This window comes from Lytechinus pictus, chromosome 3 (genome assembly GCF_037042905.1).
Source record: "Lytechinus pictus isolate F3 Inbred chromosome 3, Lp3.0, whole genome shotgun sequence".
In the NCBI taxonomy this organism is placed as follows: domain Eukaryota; kingdom Metazoa; phylum Echinodermata; class Echinoidea; order Temnopleuroida; family Toxopneustidae; genus Lytechinus; species Lytechinus pictus.
Window position 1 is genome coordinate 40,479,006 of NC_087247.1, and position 13,978 is coordinate 40,492,983.

Genomic DNA, 13,978 nt, shown 5'->3' on the forward strand with positions numbered 1-13,978 from the left:
TTACGGAGCCTTTAAAGTGCCATCGACTTGACGACTTGGTGAGATACTTTATCTTGCCATGTCGACATAATAACCTTATCATGTCGACATGGCGAGATACGTTATCTCGCCAAGTCGACTTATAAAACGTTATATGTCAACATAGCGAGTTATTTTATCTTGCCAAGTCGACTTATAAAACATTATATGTCGACATGTCAAGATATGAAGTGTCCAAGGCCCGGTGAGAGTCCAAATATCTCGCCTAGTTGACATATAACTTTTTATAAGTCGACTTGGCAAAATAAAATATCTCGCCATGTTGACATATAACTTTTTATAAAGTCAACTTGGCAAGATAACGTATCTCGCCATGTCGACATAATAAGGTTATTATGTCGACATGTCAAGATAAAGTATCTCGCCAAGTCGATGGCACTTTAAAGGCTCCGTATTTTAAATCATCACTTTATTCAATATTCAAAATCAAACAAAGGAACATAGGTGAATATACAATAAAAAGGAAATAAGCCAAGGTCATGAACTAATAAATTACATGCAGGGCAACATATGTAAATTACAAAGAAAACGAATCACAATATAAACAACAATAGAAAAAAAAATCATACCAAAATATAAAAGATCAAGTTTTGAGCAGAAAAAAATATTAATCACAACGCATGTTTGATTATTCTATCTTATCAACGTAAATGGTGTTAATGGAAAATATTTTGATAAAAGTAGGAGGGGAGGGAATGAGGAATCGCTGGGAACGCTGTTAATGTCAATCGGTATAAGGTACGATGCCTATTTTCTCTCTCTCTCTCTATCTCTCTCTTTGAGATGCATGTTTAACAAAAGATTCAATGGTTAAAACGACGACACATTTTATTGTAATTTCCTTCCACTTTGTTGATTTGAAAAATTCAGTTCGTGCTTAAAGAGTCAAATTTCAGAACTTTGGAGTCTCATAATTGTATAATTTGAACCGGATGTCTGGAATGGATGTAAATAAGGACAAATACTTGAAAGGTGTTGGTCTAAATAAAAGTCTTCTGGTATGTTTAAACCTGACTTCATAATACAGGCCATCAGATAGATTACACATATAATAATTCTTGAGAAGTTTAAGAAAATATCTGGACTGAAAATTAACAAAATAAAACTTTTATTTAGCTTCTATAGGGCAGCCTGTTCCCTCTGGAAACAGTTTTCCTCTAGCAAAAAAAAAAGCGATATCGTAAAAATACTGTGAATTTATTTTCACTAAATCCTGATGTAGCTACGATTAAAAGTATTAAACTTTAACCAAAATAATGAGAAGGATGGGGGAAGGGAAGGGGGTCCCCTCGTTCGCCCGCTCATGGGTCGATCGATCACTGCCACTGTAAACTACCCTCTGTCTTGCTTTATTGTTTGGTGGTTCGTTGTCTCCCCCCCCCCCCTCTCTCTCTCTTATGAAATTATTAAAGTGTTTGTTTTTTGTGTGTTTTTCGTCTTTCCTAATGCTGGTTTTTGTTGTTGAAATTGTTTGTTCAGCTTCAGTATCTGAGAATATTCGGGGGTGTTGTTGGGACCGAAGGATGCATAATACATTTAATTTATTCAGTATATTTGATCCCGTTTGCTTGGCTGCATTTTTGATGTCATGTCATATTTTCTAACTGCTCAGCTACAAAGTCGTTGAAAATTATGCTATTTTCTGTGATTTTGACTATGTAGATCCAACTTACCAAATATGTTATTTTCTATATTGTTTATATTTGACTTTGTGTATAGACAGCTGCAATTAATTTGTTGATTAATTTTTCTTCCATATTTTACAGACTATGTAGGTTTGGATTTGAAGTGAGTAAATAATAAAGATTACTATAAAATAAATGTCATGTTCATGATCATTGATATGATGATTATTATTTAACTATATATTCATGATTCTTATGATGTAGGTACATTTGGTGTCATCAGTATCCTATGTGCCGATGCTGTTGAGAGGATTATAGGTGAAAGATACCCACCCACCGAACTACCATCAACAACTGAACCACTCACAACCCTACCAATGCAATCCTCTTCTTTCTACACTACTACATCAATGATGATGAATACTACTACGCCTGCGCCGTGTGGACCAATCTGTGACGAGAGACTCCAGATTCATACCACACTTTGTCTTATGGTCGGCTTGATACAGGCGAGTATACGGTTTTGAAAAATTTCAAAGCTACTAGCAAATATATCCAAGGCATTTTTTTTTTAGTGTGATTGCACTTTCATGGAAGCATGAATTGACAATCCCGGGGGAATAATTTGTAAGTGTAACCTTAGCTCAGATTGATATGAGGGTTTGAAATTTTAAAATGATTGACAGTTTATTATTACGGTCTTAAGTTATACACACAAAAAACAGTGCGCTACGTGATCGATTATAAATGATTTATATCATTAAGATTATTATCATTATTATCATCATCACAATCGTTATGATCGTGACTGTTTTCATTGTTATCATTTCTGTTTATTGTAATTACTTATTATCATTTTCATTATTACTGTCGTTTTGGTTTTGTTATTGATAATTATCATTATTACTATCATTTTTATTACTACCATTACTAATGTATTATTATTTTTATCATTATTGTTGTTGTTGGTATTATTATAATCATTATTATTGTTTTATCTGCGAGTGAATAGTGTCGCTTAAAAACAGTGCCGCCGTGTCCTTCTTCAGCAGGGGCTCGCGCAGACACCCCCCCCCCCCACCTCCTGGAAAAGTAAATACGCCAAATTAGGCAATACGTCGGCGGTATTTGGAGTTGTTTGTTTTTAGTTAAATCATCGAGGAGGAATATATTGGTCCATTCTAAGTCCATGATCGATAGTTTGTCTACGAGAACCACATTTTTGACCAAGTGATGTCATTAAAAAGATCTACGGTCTTGTAAAATAAGGGGGAAATCATCTATCATTCTCGGTAACTTGTTAAAAATTGTACATCTTAAAACACACATGATTCTTGCGATATAAACGTATCAGAGTTAGATCTTTTCACCATGGAACGTGTTTTTTTTTTATGGCAGGGTCATGCATGCACCTCATATTTTACAAAGTTACAAAATCACTCATTATGACGCATCTCGAATGATGGGAGTTAAATATGTATATGAAATGGTTATCAAAAGCACATAATTTGATGACGTTATATTCCCTCGCTACAGATGTTAATGGCTATTTGTCGTCTTGGCTTTGTCACTACGTACCTTGCTCAGCCACTCGTTCGAGCATTCACCACTGGTGCTGCATGTCACGTGATCACGAGTCAGGTACCGCCATTATTTGGTCTGGTTCTCCCTCGATATGCTGGTCCACTCAGTCTTATTTACGTAAGTAGGAATCTACTTCTACGAATAAACACAGACAAGCAATATTTTCTTCTTGTGATAGCAAAATAAATGTTAATCTCGGTTCTACTGCTCGTCCGGTAGTAGGCCTATAGCTTGGGGAGCGTTTCATGAAATAATTTTTAGACGTTTTATCCGACAATTACCAAACGAACTTTATTTCTCAGGCAATCATAATAAAGAAGAGTTGCCTGGGGCCCGTTGCAGAAAGAGTTGCAATCAATCGCAACTCTAAAAATCATGCGCAACTTGATTTTCAACCAATCAACAGCGCGCATTTGGGACTTGCGATTGATTTTTTTACTTGCGTTTAAACGCAACTCTTTCTGCAACGGGCCCCATCTGACAACTTGTCGGACGACAAAATGTTGGTGACGTTCTCGCCTGGTGTTGACACGATTCTCTTTTCCTGTAAAACAGAAGTGCCGCGAGGCTGGAATTGAAATGTCAAGACTTTGGTTTAAAATTCAGGCAAACTAACTGTAATAACATTTAAACGATACTGGGTCAGATGCATAAAAGGTACTGGCAATTGCTTGTCATCAATTTCTTCAAGCACAAGCCATATTGCTAGCCAAGCAGAAGATCATGGATCAGATGCATAAAAAGTAGCAATTGCTTTTGCTAGGCTTTTTCTTGGCTTCTGCTTGATTCCGTATGCATAAAAATGAGCGAGCAAATGCCTTTGCTAGTTAGTTCAAGCAACCGCTAACTGACTGCTATAGCATTTCTTTGACGATTCCATTACTAAAAAGCGTATGCATGCAGCGAACATGTCGCTTGTGCATAAAAGCACTTGCTTCGATTTTTTCAAGCTCGTCAGAGTAGCTTGAGCGTTTGCTTGATCAGGGGATGTTCGCGTCTTTGAAATCATGTTTATGCACCTGAGAGAGAATCCCTAGGTGTACCGTAGCCTACAAGTACATGTTTTCTTCTTAATAAGTGCAAGTCAAATGCCAAATATATCAATTTATTGAAAAGAAACAAGTTAGTTTGAAACCACGTCTGAGGGAAAGATGTTATAGGAACATGTAGGAAAGAAGCGGTAATTTGCACACGAAACACAGAAAAGGCAGGATTCTTTTTAATAACTTTATATATTTGACATTTTGTTTGCTCTTGTTAGGAAGAAAACATGTACATGTAGGCTATACATCTCGGGGTTTACTCTCAGGTGCATAAACATGATTAAAAACGCGAACGCCCTGATCAAGCAAACGCTCATCAAGCTGCTCTTGACGGATCTTGGAAAAAAAAACAAGCAAGTGCTTAAACGCATAATAAAATGTTTGCATTATGCATACACTTTTTATCGATAGCTTAATCGTCAAGGAAATGATATAGCAGTCAGTTAGCGATTGCTTGAACTTACTAGCAAAAGCATTTGCTCGCTCATATTTATGCACACGGAATCGAGCAAAAGCCAAGCAAAAGCCTAGCAAAAGCAATTGCTACTTTTTAGGTATCTGATCCACTATTGTGTGAACAGCAAATCGTATGTTAAATGGATATTGTATTCCAGATGAATGTGACACTTTCATTGAAACGATAGTATTCTTTCGAGGAGAGTATGCCCTTTAGTGCTTTCAAACTTATAACTCAATACAATGCTGTCAATCAACATCACTATCGTTATCTTAATATTCCTTTAGCATGTTCAGTAATGATGCTTTTGTAATGTTTATTGATGGTCTGTGGTCTATCACATTAAAATCATGTAACAATGTTTATTTACGTAATCGAAATCTGTATGCTTCGAATAAGTTTCAAAAATGTAATTCAACTCTTGATTTCCGGCATTTGTGATCGGTTATCTTTCATTAGAGCGAATATATTTTGTTTTACATTTCAGACTTGGCGTGATATCTTTATCAACCTTCCTAAGACGAATGTGGCCACATTTCTTTTCGGACTGCTTACTTTTCTTATCTTAGCCCCCGGCAAATACCTTTCTGAGAGGTATAAAAAGCAGCTCAAAATACCAATTCCTTGGGAACTCTTTGTTGTAAGTTGATTCAACTTTTTTTTAATCTGATTTGATCCCGTCATATTAATATTTCCATTTCCCCTTTGTAACAATGATGTTCGCTAATTATCTTCTGTTACATATCTATCAATTTAATATGCTTAATCGCTTCTTTCCTTTTTTCATATTAATATTTTTGGTCATTCTTCCCTCTCCATCTCTCTTGATTGTGACACCCTTTCCTTATGCTCTTTCCTATCCTTTCCAATAAGATATATGTAATATTCTGTTTGATTTTGTTGATATTTTATCCATTTTAGGTCCCTTTTTTATGTTTTAGTAGTTACTTTTCCTTCTCAGATAATACAGTAACGTTAGCATTGTCAATAATTATCCTGATTCGTCGAAAACCTATCATGTCTATACAGTGAGAGTTGAACCAGTGGTGTAACTACGGGGAGCACGTGCCCCCCCCCCCCCCCCCATCGGCTGGCAAAAAAAAACGAATGGGGGAGAAAGAGAGGGAAAAGAAAGAGAAACGTAGTGGGGGAAGAAGAAATTATCATAATAATATTACATGTATGTTATATCATATTTTTGTGAAACATAATTTGCTTAGGGCCTATGTGTTCATATTTTCTGGTGTTCACATTGTCTGTTTAATGAGATATATAATCCTGTTGTACTAAAACATTCCGTTTTCAAGTCCATATACACCCAATATATTTCCTCACAATTCGAGTTATTGTTTTATTTAGTGACATAATGCTTCTTTTTCATGACTACTTAAAGTGATTGCCCCATTTTTAGGTCTGAATATAAAACATTTCCAGTCCGTGATTACGTTCGCATTAGTGGATTGGGGAGATCTGTCAGCTCTTCATGAGTTTCTAAAAGTAGTCCTAAAAATGTCCCCTTTTCTGATCTGAATATCAAAAATTTTCAGCTCGCGCTTCGCACTCGCCATATTTGATTAGTGAGATACGTATCATGTTCATGATAACAATGACTCCAAAAAGTGCCTCATGTGTTTAGGTGTAATTCTAACAAAATCAGCAAGTGCTTGACACTCGCATTAGATTACTATAGTGAGATGTGTGTGCTCTTTATTAATTCAATATATACAAAAATTTCAGCTCGCGCTTCGCGCACGCATTGTTTGTTCAGTGAGACAGATACGTATCATGATTACGAATTGCTTAAAATGTCCCTTTTTTTGGTCTGAATATAAAAAAAATCCAGCTTGCGCTTCACGTTCGCATTATTTGATCATTGAGATACACATCTCTTAATGGCATAGTCCTCAAAATGTCTCTATTAGTCGGTATATCTGGCAATCGAGCGCGCCAACTGGGTGACTAAAAAATTTTGCTGGTGCCCCTCCAATTCCGTGACCCACAGTACGCCACTGAATTGAACCAACCTATATTTTCAGATATTGTGCAAATAATGTTTCACAACTTCATATATTTGTCTTATTCTTGTGGTTGCTTGGAATATATCAATCGAAATCATTACATTGTTATTCTTAATGCCTTGTTGCTTGTTTTATATTCTAAGTTTCTATTTTTTTTTTCATTGTCGGGACTAAAATTCTTTTTAGAGAATGTTTTTATTCACGGTGTTGTTGCTTTTTAGATGTCATTAGATGTCATAGGAAGTCGATCTATCACGACTTTGAAGTATCCCCCAAATAATGTAAATAAAAAACATAAAACTGGATTGATTGATGACGTGGAATTAATATGGGATTGAATATTCAAAGCTCATCTTCTTTTGCAGATTCTTCAACCTCCATCGAATACAAAGGTCAAACAAAAATCCTCACAATCCAGTATTGAATATCATTTATCATTTCTTTCCTTGTTTGCGTCATGAGTTATTCACGATTTAACTAGGCAAATTGGTTTTACTTTATACTGATAAATAGAAAATGAGTCAATTATAATCATGAATTCAATTCAATGCAATATTTTTTTCACATCTTGAAAATAAAATTATATGCCTGTTTATAGGCCTCAGCGATATGAAATAATAAAAACACATATATTGCCTATCTGGCTTGATCTGGGCTCATGCTTTGATCTGTGAAATTATAGCGATAAATATCCACCATGTTTGTGTTGTCTTCGTATTATAATGGTGAATTAATTCGAACATAATATTTTCCTATAAATAAGTCAAATGTAAATTAGACTGAAAAGGATCGCCTTGGATTTGTCCCATCACTAGCGTAAGCCAAGGGGAAAAATCAGGAAAACATTAACAAACGAGCAAGAAACTACACTAACCAATGCCTATTGTGTTTTGGGGGTTGGGTATTTATAACAGAACGTTTTCTCTTCGGTTGAAATCAAATATTTATATTTTACGTTGCTCTCTTTGTATCTTAAATCCATGTTTCCTCTGGGTTTCCTCAATGTTCTTATACAAAAAGTAAAACACACTTTAAATGTCAATATTTGGAAAAATTTTCTCATGTTGACATTGTGCCCATCTGTCAATTGGAGACCTACCCAAATATTTGTTTCTATATTATAAGGTATGCAATCAACCAGTTTTTAATCTGTTTGCACATGGATATTTGCTTTCATGTCTTGAAATGTCAATGTAATGTTCATCTTTTTATCCACATTTACCGACAATCTCAATCTCCTCATTTTCCTGTTAAAAGTTGACATTAAACATTTTTTTAATGGACAAAATAAAAGGCAGCGTCTGGTTTTTAAATGGGGGGGGGGGGTGCGAGACGACCTAAAGGAATACGCCTTTTTTCTCAAGTGATTAGAGTTCAGACCACTATTCTTATGGTCTTCAATCTTTCCCCTTTTCTTCACCTCCATCTCCCTCTGTTTTGGTCCCCCTTTTACTACTTGTCACAACATAGAATCAGTCGACCCTCTCCCCCTGTAGCGCTTAATTCCCCAGGTCAATTATTAACCAATTGAATAGCTTACCTCTTTATTACATGTTTTTGTTGCCAAGCAATACTTTAGTTATGGAAACATAACTCGTTTTGTTAGAATGTTAGAAAATTTTAGTCTTACGCAACCAATAAGATACCGTTTGAAATTTAAGAACAAGATTCTTATCATTTGTGGGCCATTGTCATCATCCTTATTTACATTATTGATTATAACTGACTGATACTTTTGTCCATTTTGAAGGTTTTATGGTGTATTCAGGTCCCAATATTATGGGCTCCTTGATAACAACGCATCTTTTTCTTACCTATTTGCTGTTTCTGCTTGGAAGACTTGTCAATAGTAATGTTTAGATATTTGAAAGAAAAGGCATCCCTGATTAATGCATAACAATAAAAATGTCATCAAAATCTGATGAACAATAAGAAAGTTATGAAAGTTATATGCACATCCTGGTCGGTATACAAAATTAATGAGGGGACTGATGACAGCAGCACTAACTTCCTTTTTTTAATTTCATTACATGAAATATTAGATTTTCTCATTGAAACAATTTATTCCTTCCTCAATATGTGGACTTACCATTGTTTAAACAATTTGTTGTTCAGTCAAGTTGGTCATTATCGTCAAATCTGTATAAATTTATACACTATATAATTCAAACAATTAAAAACAATAGTAATAGTGAGTGCTGACATCATTGACACTCATTTGCATATCACTGATTTGTGCACATGACTTTTTTGTGAAAAAGAAGCGGAACTTTAAAATTTCACAATTTTCTTATTTTACACCAGGTTTTGACGAATTTTTCAGCGTTATGCTTGTTTGGTTATTTTCTCTATTGATTCATATAAACATTTTTTCTTCTGTTAATTGCAAGCCAACTTTATGCTTTGATTTAAAAATTTTGATGGGAGAATATCATCGTATATTTATTTTTGTTCCAATATCACAATGTAATATTTATATTTTTGGTTCATAATATACAGGTATACCTGTTTATGATTATAATACTTTTCATATTCTTCTATGTAAATTGAACATTTTCGGTCTGCGAGCTGCTAGTTTGATGCATTTTGGACTGTGAAATAATGAATTTTGTAGGCTTAACCTATCGAAGAACTTTTATTCTTCATTGTATTATGTTTGCGTAATTGACATGTGTGATTAGACATGGGATAGTTTTTTATTTGACATCGCATAATTTTTAAGAGCGTATTTTCGTTGTCCTTATCAGGTCATCATCACAATTCTCACATCCTACTTGGTTAATGTTGGGGAGAAGTATGGCGTTGATATAATAGGAGATGTCCCTGTTGGGTAGGTCAAGAACACAATTGTATTCAGTGTGTCTTAAATAAGTTCACTTTAACATGATAATTTCTCCACAAAAAATATTCCTAAAAGACACCTAAAAAGGTCAAAATCTCCTTCCCAAATAACCAGAAAAGCAGATTTTTTTTTAAATTTCATATATATCTATTTTTGCATAGTGTGGTGAATAATTGTTTTCGATCTATACCTACCCAGTAACATTAATTCTGGGAAAAATAATTCCTTTATTTCATATTTCTAAAATTGTAATAACAGATATCATTATAAGTATGATTTTGAATATTATGTAATGCATGTTCGCATCAGTGTTCCCCCTTCTAACAAGGAATTTTGTTTCATTAAAGTACACTGAAAAGAATCTATAAATCTCGAATCGTCAAAACAGATGTAGCCATCATGGCGAATTATCTTGTACAATGCATTCTACAAATTCCAATCTTTTTTTACTTACACACAGGATTTAGTTTATGAATGCATTTTTTAACAAAGCACGTTACGATCACCTTAATTTAAATAACATTTCGATGAAGCTTCTGCGTGAAGTGTTTTTTTTTGTTGAAAGATCAAATGTTTTGTTTTCTAATCAAACATTATCTTCGTTTCTGTCAGATTTCCCAAACCTACTGTCCCATCTCTGCCACCCGGTGTAACCATCAGTGATCTAATAGGATCTGCCATTGCCATAGCTATTGTGGGATTTGCGGTGTCTGTATCTCTTGCCAAAATTTTCGCAAGCAAAAATGATTACGAAATTGATGCAAATCAGGTGAGTGAAAGTGCAGGGATGTACATATTTATCAGATCATTTTAATATATATGCTTCTAGTTATAAGCCTATAGTACGCTTGAATGGAAAACTCTGGAATCACCTTTTTATATCCGATGTACAAATACGCACATGGCGCCGTTCTCGGTCATGTGATCAGCCCATCAACAGCCAATCAGATTATACTATGTAATTCCTGATTACAAAAAAGTAGATGTTAACAATTAACTGCAACAATTAGGTTTCATTTTGATTGACAGAAGATAATGTTTGATAATATGAAATGATGAATAGAACTGTTTGTTTAAGTGTTTTATTATGTTTTATTTTAGGAACTTCTTGGATATGGTGCTGCTAATGCGTCGTCATCCTTCTTTCTTTGCTTCGTGTCCGCCTCCGCTTTGGCGAGGGTAGCTCTCATCGATGGCGCAGGAGGAAAATCACAGGTAATCGCATTCATTCTTATTCGTACAGCACGCCCCGTCAATCTTTAAAATTATTAATAGCTTGATATTTTCTGATAGTACCATATCTGTTTCTCGACTGAAGGTAATTACGATGTTCGGATGTCGGTTGACTGGTAATTCTCCGCCCACAATGAATCGATTGCGGAGGCTGCTTTCTAAAAGTTTTTGATAAAATAGTAAAAAAAATGTTATTGACATATAGGTATTTACTGAGGTTTACTTCACCGAATAGAACTTAAAGTTGCCTTGTTTTTTAATTTGTTTATTCCATCACTAGATTTCTATGTTGGTTTCATCGATTATCATCATGTTCGTTCTTCTCGTCATAGGCCCTCTCTTTGAACCCTTACCAAAGGTATGTAACCTCACAATGTTAAGTAGCGTTACAAGGTCATCATGACCTCTATTCGAAACTTTATCAAGAGGTATGTCACCATATAAAAAAAATCAAAAGCTAATAGGTTCTAATTCGAGCAAAGTTACTTGGTTAAACGTTAATCATCAAATTTAAACTTGACCTCATTCACTTATGGTGCCTGAAAGCTATGCAACAATTTGCATAATCATGATAATGTTCAGGGGTGGTATTCTGAGATCCATTTTATCTCAGATAAAATAAAATATTTTATCTCCGTTAAAATCAGTGCGATAAAATACCCTTAAAATCTCTCCGAATTGGTATTCTGAGAACAATTTTATCTTCATTTTATCTCTGTAAGACACACCTACTTTTTAATCAATATCCAATTAGAAATGCGCTTTTATAGCTCTCTCGTGTCACTCAACCAATTGAAATCCATTCCGCCAGGAGGTGTGGCAAAGGGGTGAGATTGCGTCAATTTATTGACTTCAAATACGCTTGCACTATACGCTTGCGCGTCTTTAAAAATATTTCTTTTTAACAAAAAGGGCAATACTCTCATCCTTTTGCGAAGTCTATATTGCATATTTTCAAGCCTTATTTCAAGGACAATATTAGTCAAGAAAAGTCTTATGAAATACTCTCTGATTGTACAGGAATAACATTAATGTTTTATTCTCAATAAATATATAATTTTTCTTCATTTTCATGTCAAAATTTGGGGTTAATTCACCTAGAAATATTGGTGAAATCAACGTCGCGGAGATAAAATAGCCCCTACCCTCTTTTAAGTTTATTTCATTTTTTTCTTCAAAGTAACTTGGGCGCAAGCAAATCATCCGCGTTGCAATACCCAGATACGCGATGGGTATGTCTACGCAGGCACTGTTGCGTATCATCTATATTTACGCAAGATAAAATATATACGCAAGATAAAATTGTAAATTTTATCTGAGAGATAAAATATCATCTCAGAATACCAATTTCATTTTAAGAGATAATAAACAAATTTTGAGAAAGTATAGTGGAATTATTTATCCGAGGTTGGTCTGGCAATTACTATTTTTCCCCGAGGGGCGAAGCCCCGAGGGAAATATAGTAGTTTGCCAGTCCAACCGAGGATTAATAATTCCCACTATGCTTTCGAATGAAACGCCTGATATATTTGTTTTATATCCTACTTTTAATAATTTATAACCAAAATCTATGCGCTGAGCATGCAAAGTCCTGTTACTTGCGTTGAATTACCTACTTTTCTCCGAGCCACCGCGCTCAGCGGAACGCAGATTAGTGTCTGCGCCAAAGGTCTGCGCTGACGCATCGCGCTGGACTTGCGCGCCCGGGAGAGAGAGCGCGCAAGCCGGTGCGCCGAGATATCCAGTTTTGTGAAATAATGACGTCATAATATTGGTATATCCAAAATTATCACCCGTATCAGACATCTGAGCTGGTCATTTACAAAACCGTATTTCCCTGTATTTTATTATTATCAGGAAGGGATATGGATAGGTATATAGTTTGTATTTTCCTCGGTCTCAATGCGCGTATTGACTTTGCATGCAGAGACGACGCAAAATATACCTTTGTATTTTCCCTGGTCTCACATCCGGGCCTTTGAGGATGCGAATGAAGTGATACGCTCGATACGCTTCATAATGTTCCGCGCACCAACGATCTACGTCATAATAAAGACAACGCTGGATCCGGGCGCTTGCAAGTACGTCATAATGGTAAATTGCAGAGCCGAGACTCTGATATTATCATGACGCAACAGAACTCTATTCTTAAAAGATATCACTGTTATCATGATTTTTGCTCTAGATATCTGATTTGGATGATAATAAAAATATTGACTGCCCTTCTTTCGGGGAACATCAAATATATTGCCCTTAAAAGACCCATATTGCCCTCGTCTAAAGAATCGGGCCAATATGATTCTTTTGCTGGCAATATATTTGATGTTCCCCTCAAGACCAGTCAATATTATATAAATATATCGAGGTCTGACGTCACGCAACATCATAGTTGAAATATATTAGGTCACATGATGCTACTTGAACCAATCACTATACAGGATTTACTCTATGTAGGATATAAAATAAAATATTTTAAAGATAAAATTACCTCAGAATACCGCCCCAGGTATATGCCGAGACAAATCGCTTATTCTAAAAACGCAAAATTTTCTTCAAGTCTAAAAAAAGTGTTACCATTCAAGATACATCTCGGGCGTGTTGCAACACGCTGAAACAAGGTCTCCTGTCTCAGCAACATTGCTCTATGTCTCGTACCCTATTGAATTTGTACACAAAATGTTTCTTTGTGCCATGTATGAACAAAAAATAAGGAATACAAGAACGGTGAATCTTACAATAATGTATATGACTAGTTTTACCCCCAAAATGGACAGTATAATCGCATCTATGAATGATTTAATCATTAATGTGTCTCACTGTCGATTCATGGTCACTGAGACCTCTTTTATTTCCTTAATAGTCTGTATTGGCTGCAATCATCATTTATGCATTACGAAGAATCGTTTTCCAAATCACCGAAATTAGAGGGCTCTTCAAGACTTCCAAAGTAGATTGTGTAAGTAAAACCATGTAATACGGTTCTTCATATCAAATGGCGTATCTCAAATTCCATAAATGAGAAATTATACATGTTTCATATCAAAAATAAAAGAAAGAAGCATTTGTTTAACTATAAAATGTTGGGTTATCGATGAAATATTGACAAATACAATTGAGGGTTCGTTCATAGATATCAT

General features: G+C 35.1%; 1 protein-coding gene across 2 annotated transcripts in view; it reads left to right on the forward strand.

The window, feature by feature from the left end:
- Positions 1 to 13,978, forward strand: part of LOC129257246 (prestin-like) — a 34,834-nt gene that overhangs the window by 15,822 nt on the left and 5,034 nt on the right. For both annotated transcript variants that reach the window (XM_054895529.2, XM_064097050.1), the window contains exons 5-12: positions 1,929 to 2,173; positions 3,201 to 3,365; positions 5,236 to 5,388; positions 9,514 to 9,596; positions 10,221 to 10,377; positions 10,710 to 10,823; positions 11,122 to 11,199; positions 13,702 to 13,797. In XM_054895529.2, the coding sequence (XP_054751504.2) occupies positions 1,929 to 2,173; positions 3,201 to 3,365; positions 5,236 to 5,388; positions 9,514 to 9,596; positions 10,221 to 10,377; positions 10,710 to 10,823; positions 11,122 to 11,199; positions 13,702 to 13,797 (1,091 nt within the window). The remainder of the gene's footprint in view (positions 1 to 1,928; positions 2,174 to 3,200; positions 3,366 to 5,235; positions 5,389 to 9,513; positions 9,597 to 10,220; positions 10,378 to 10,709; positions 10,824 to 11,121; positions 11,200 to 13,701; positions 13,798 to 13,978) is intronic.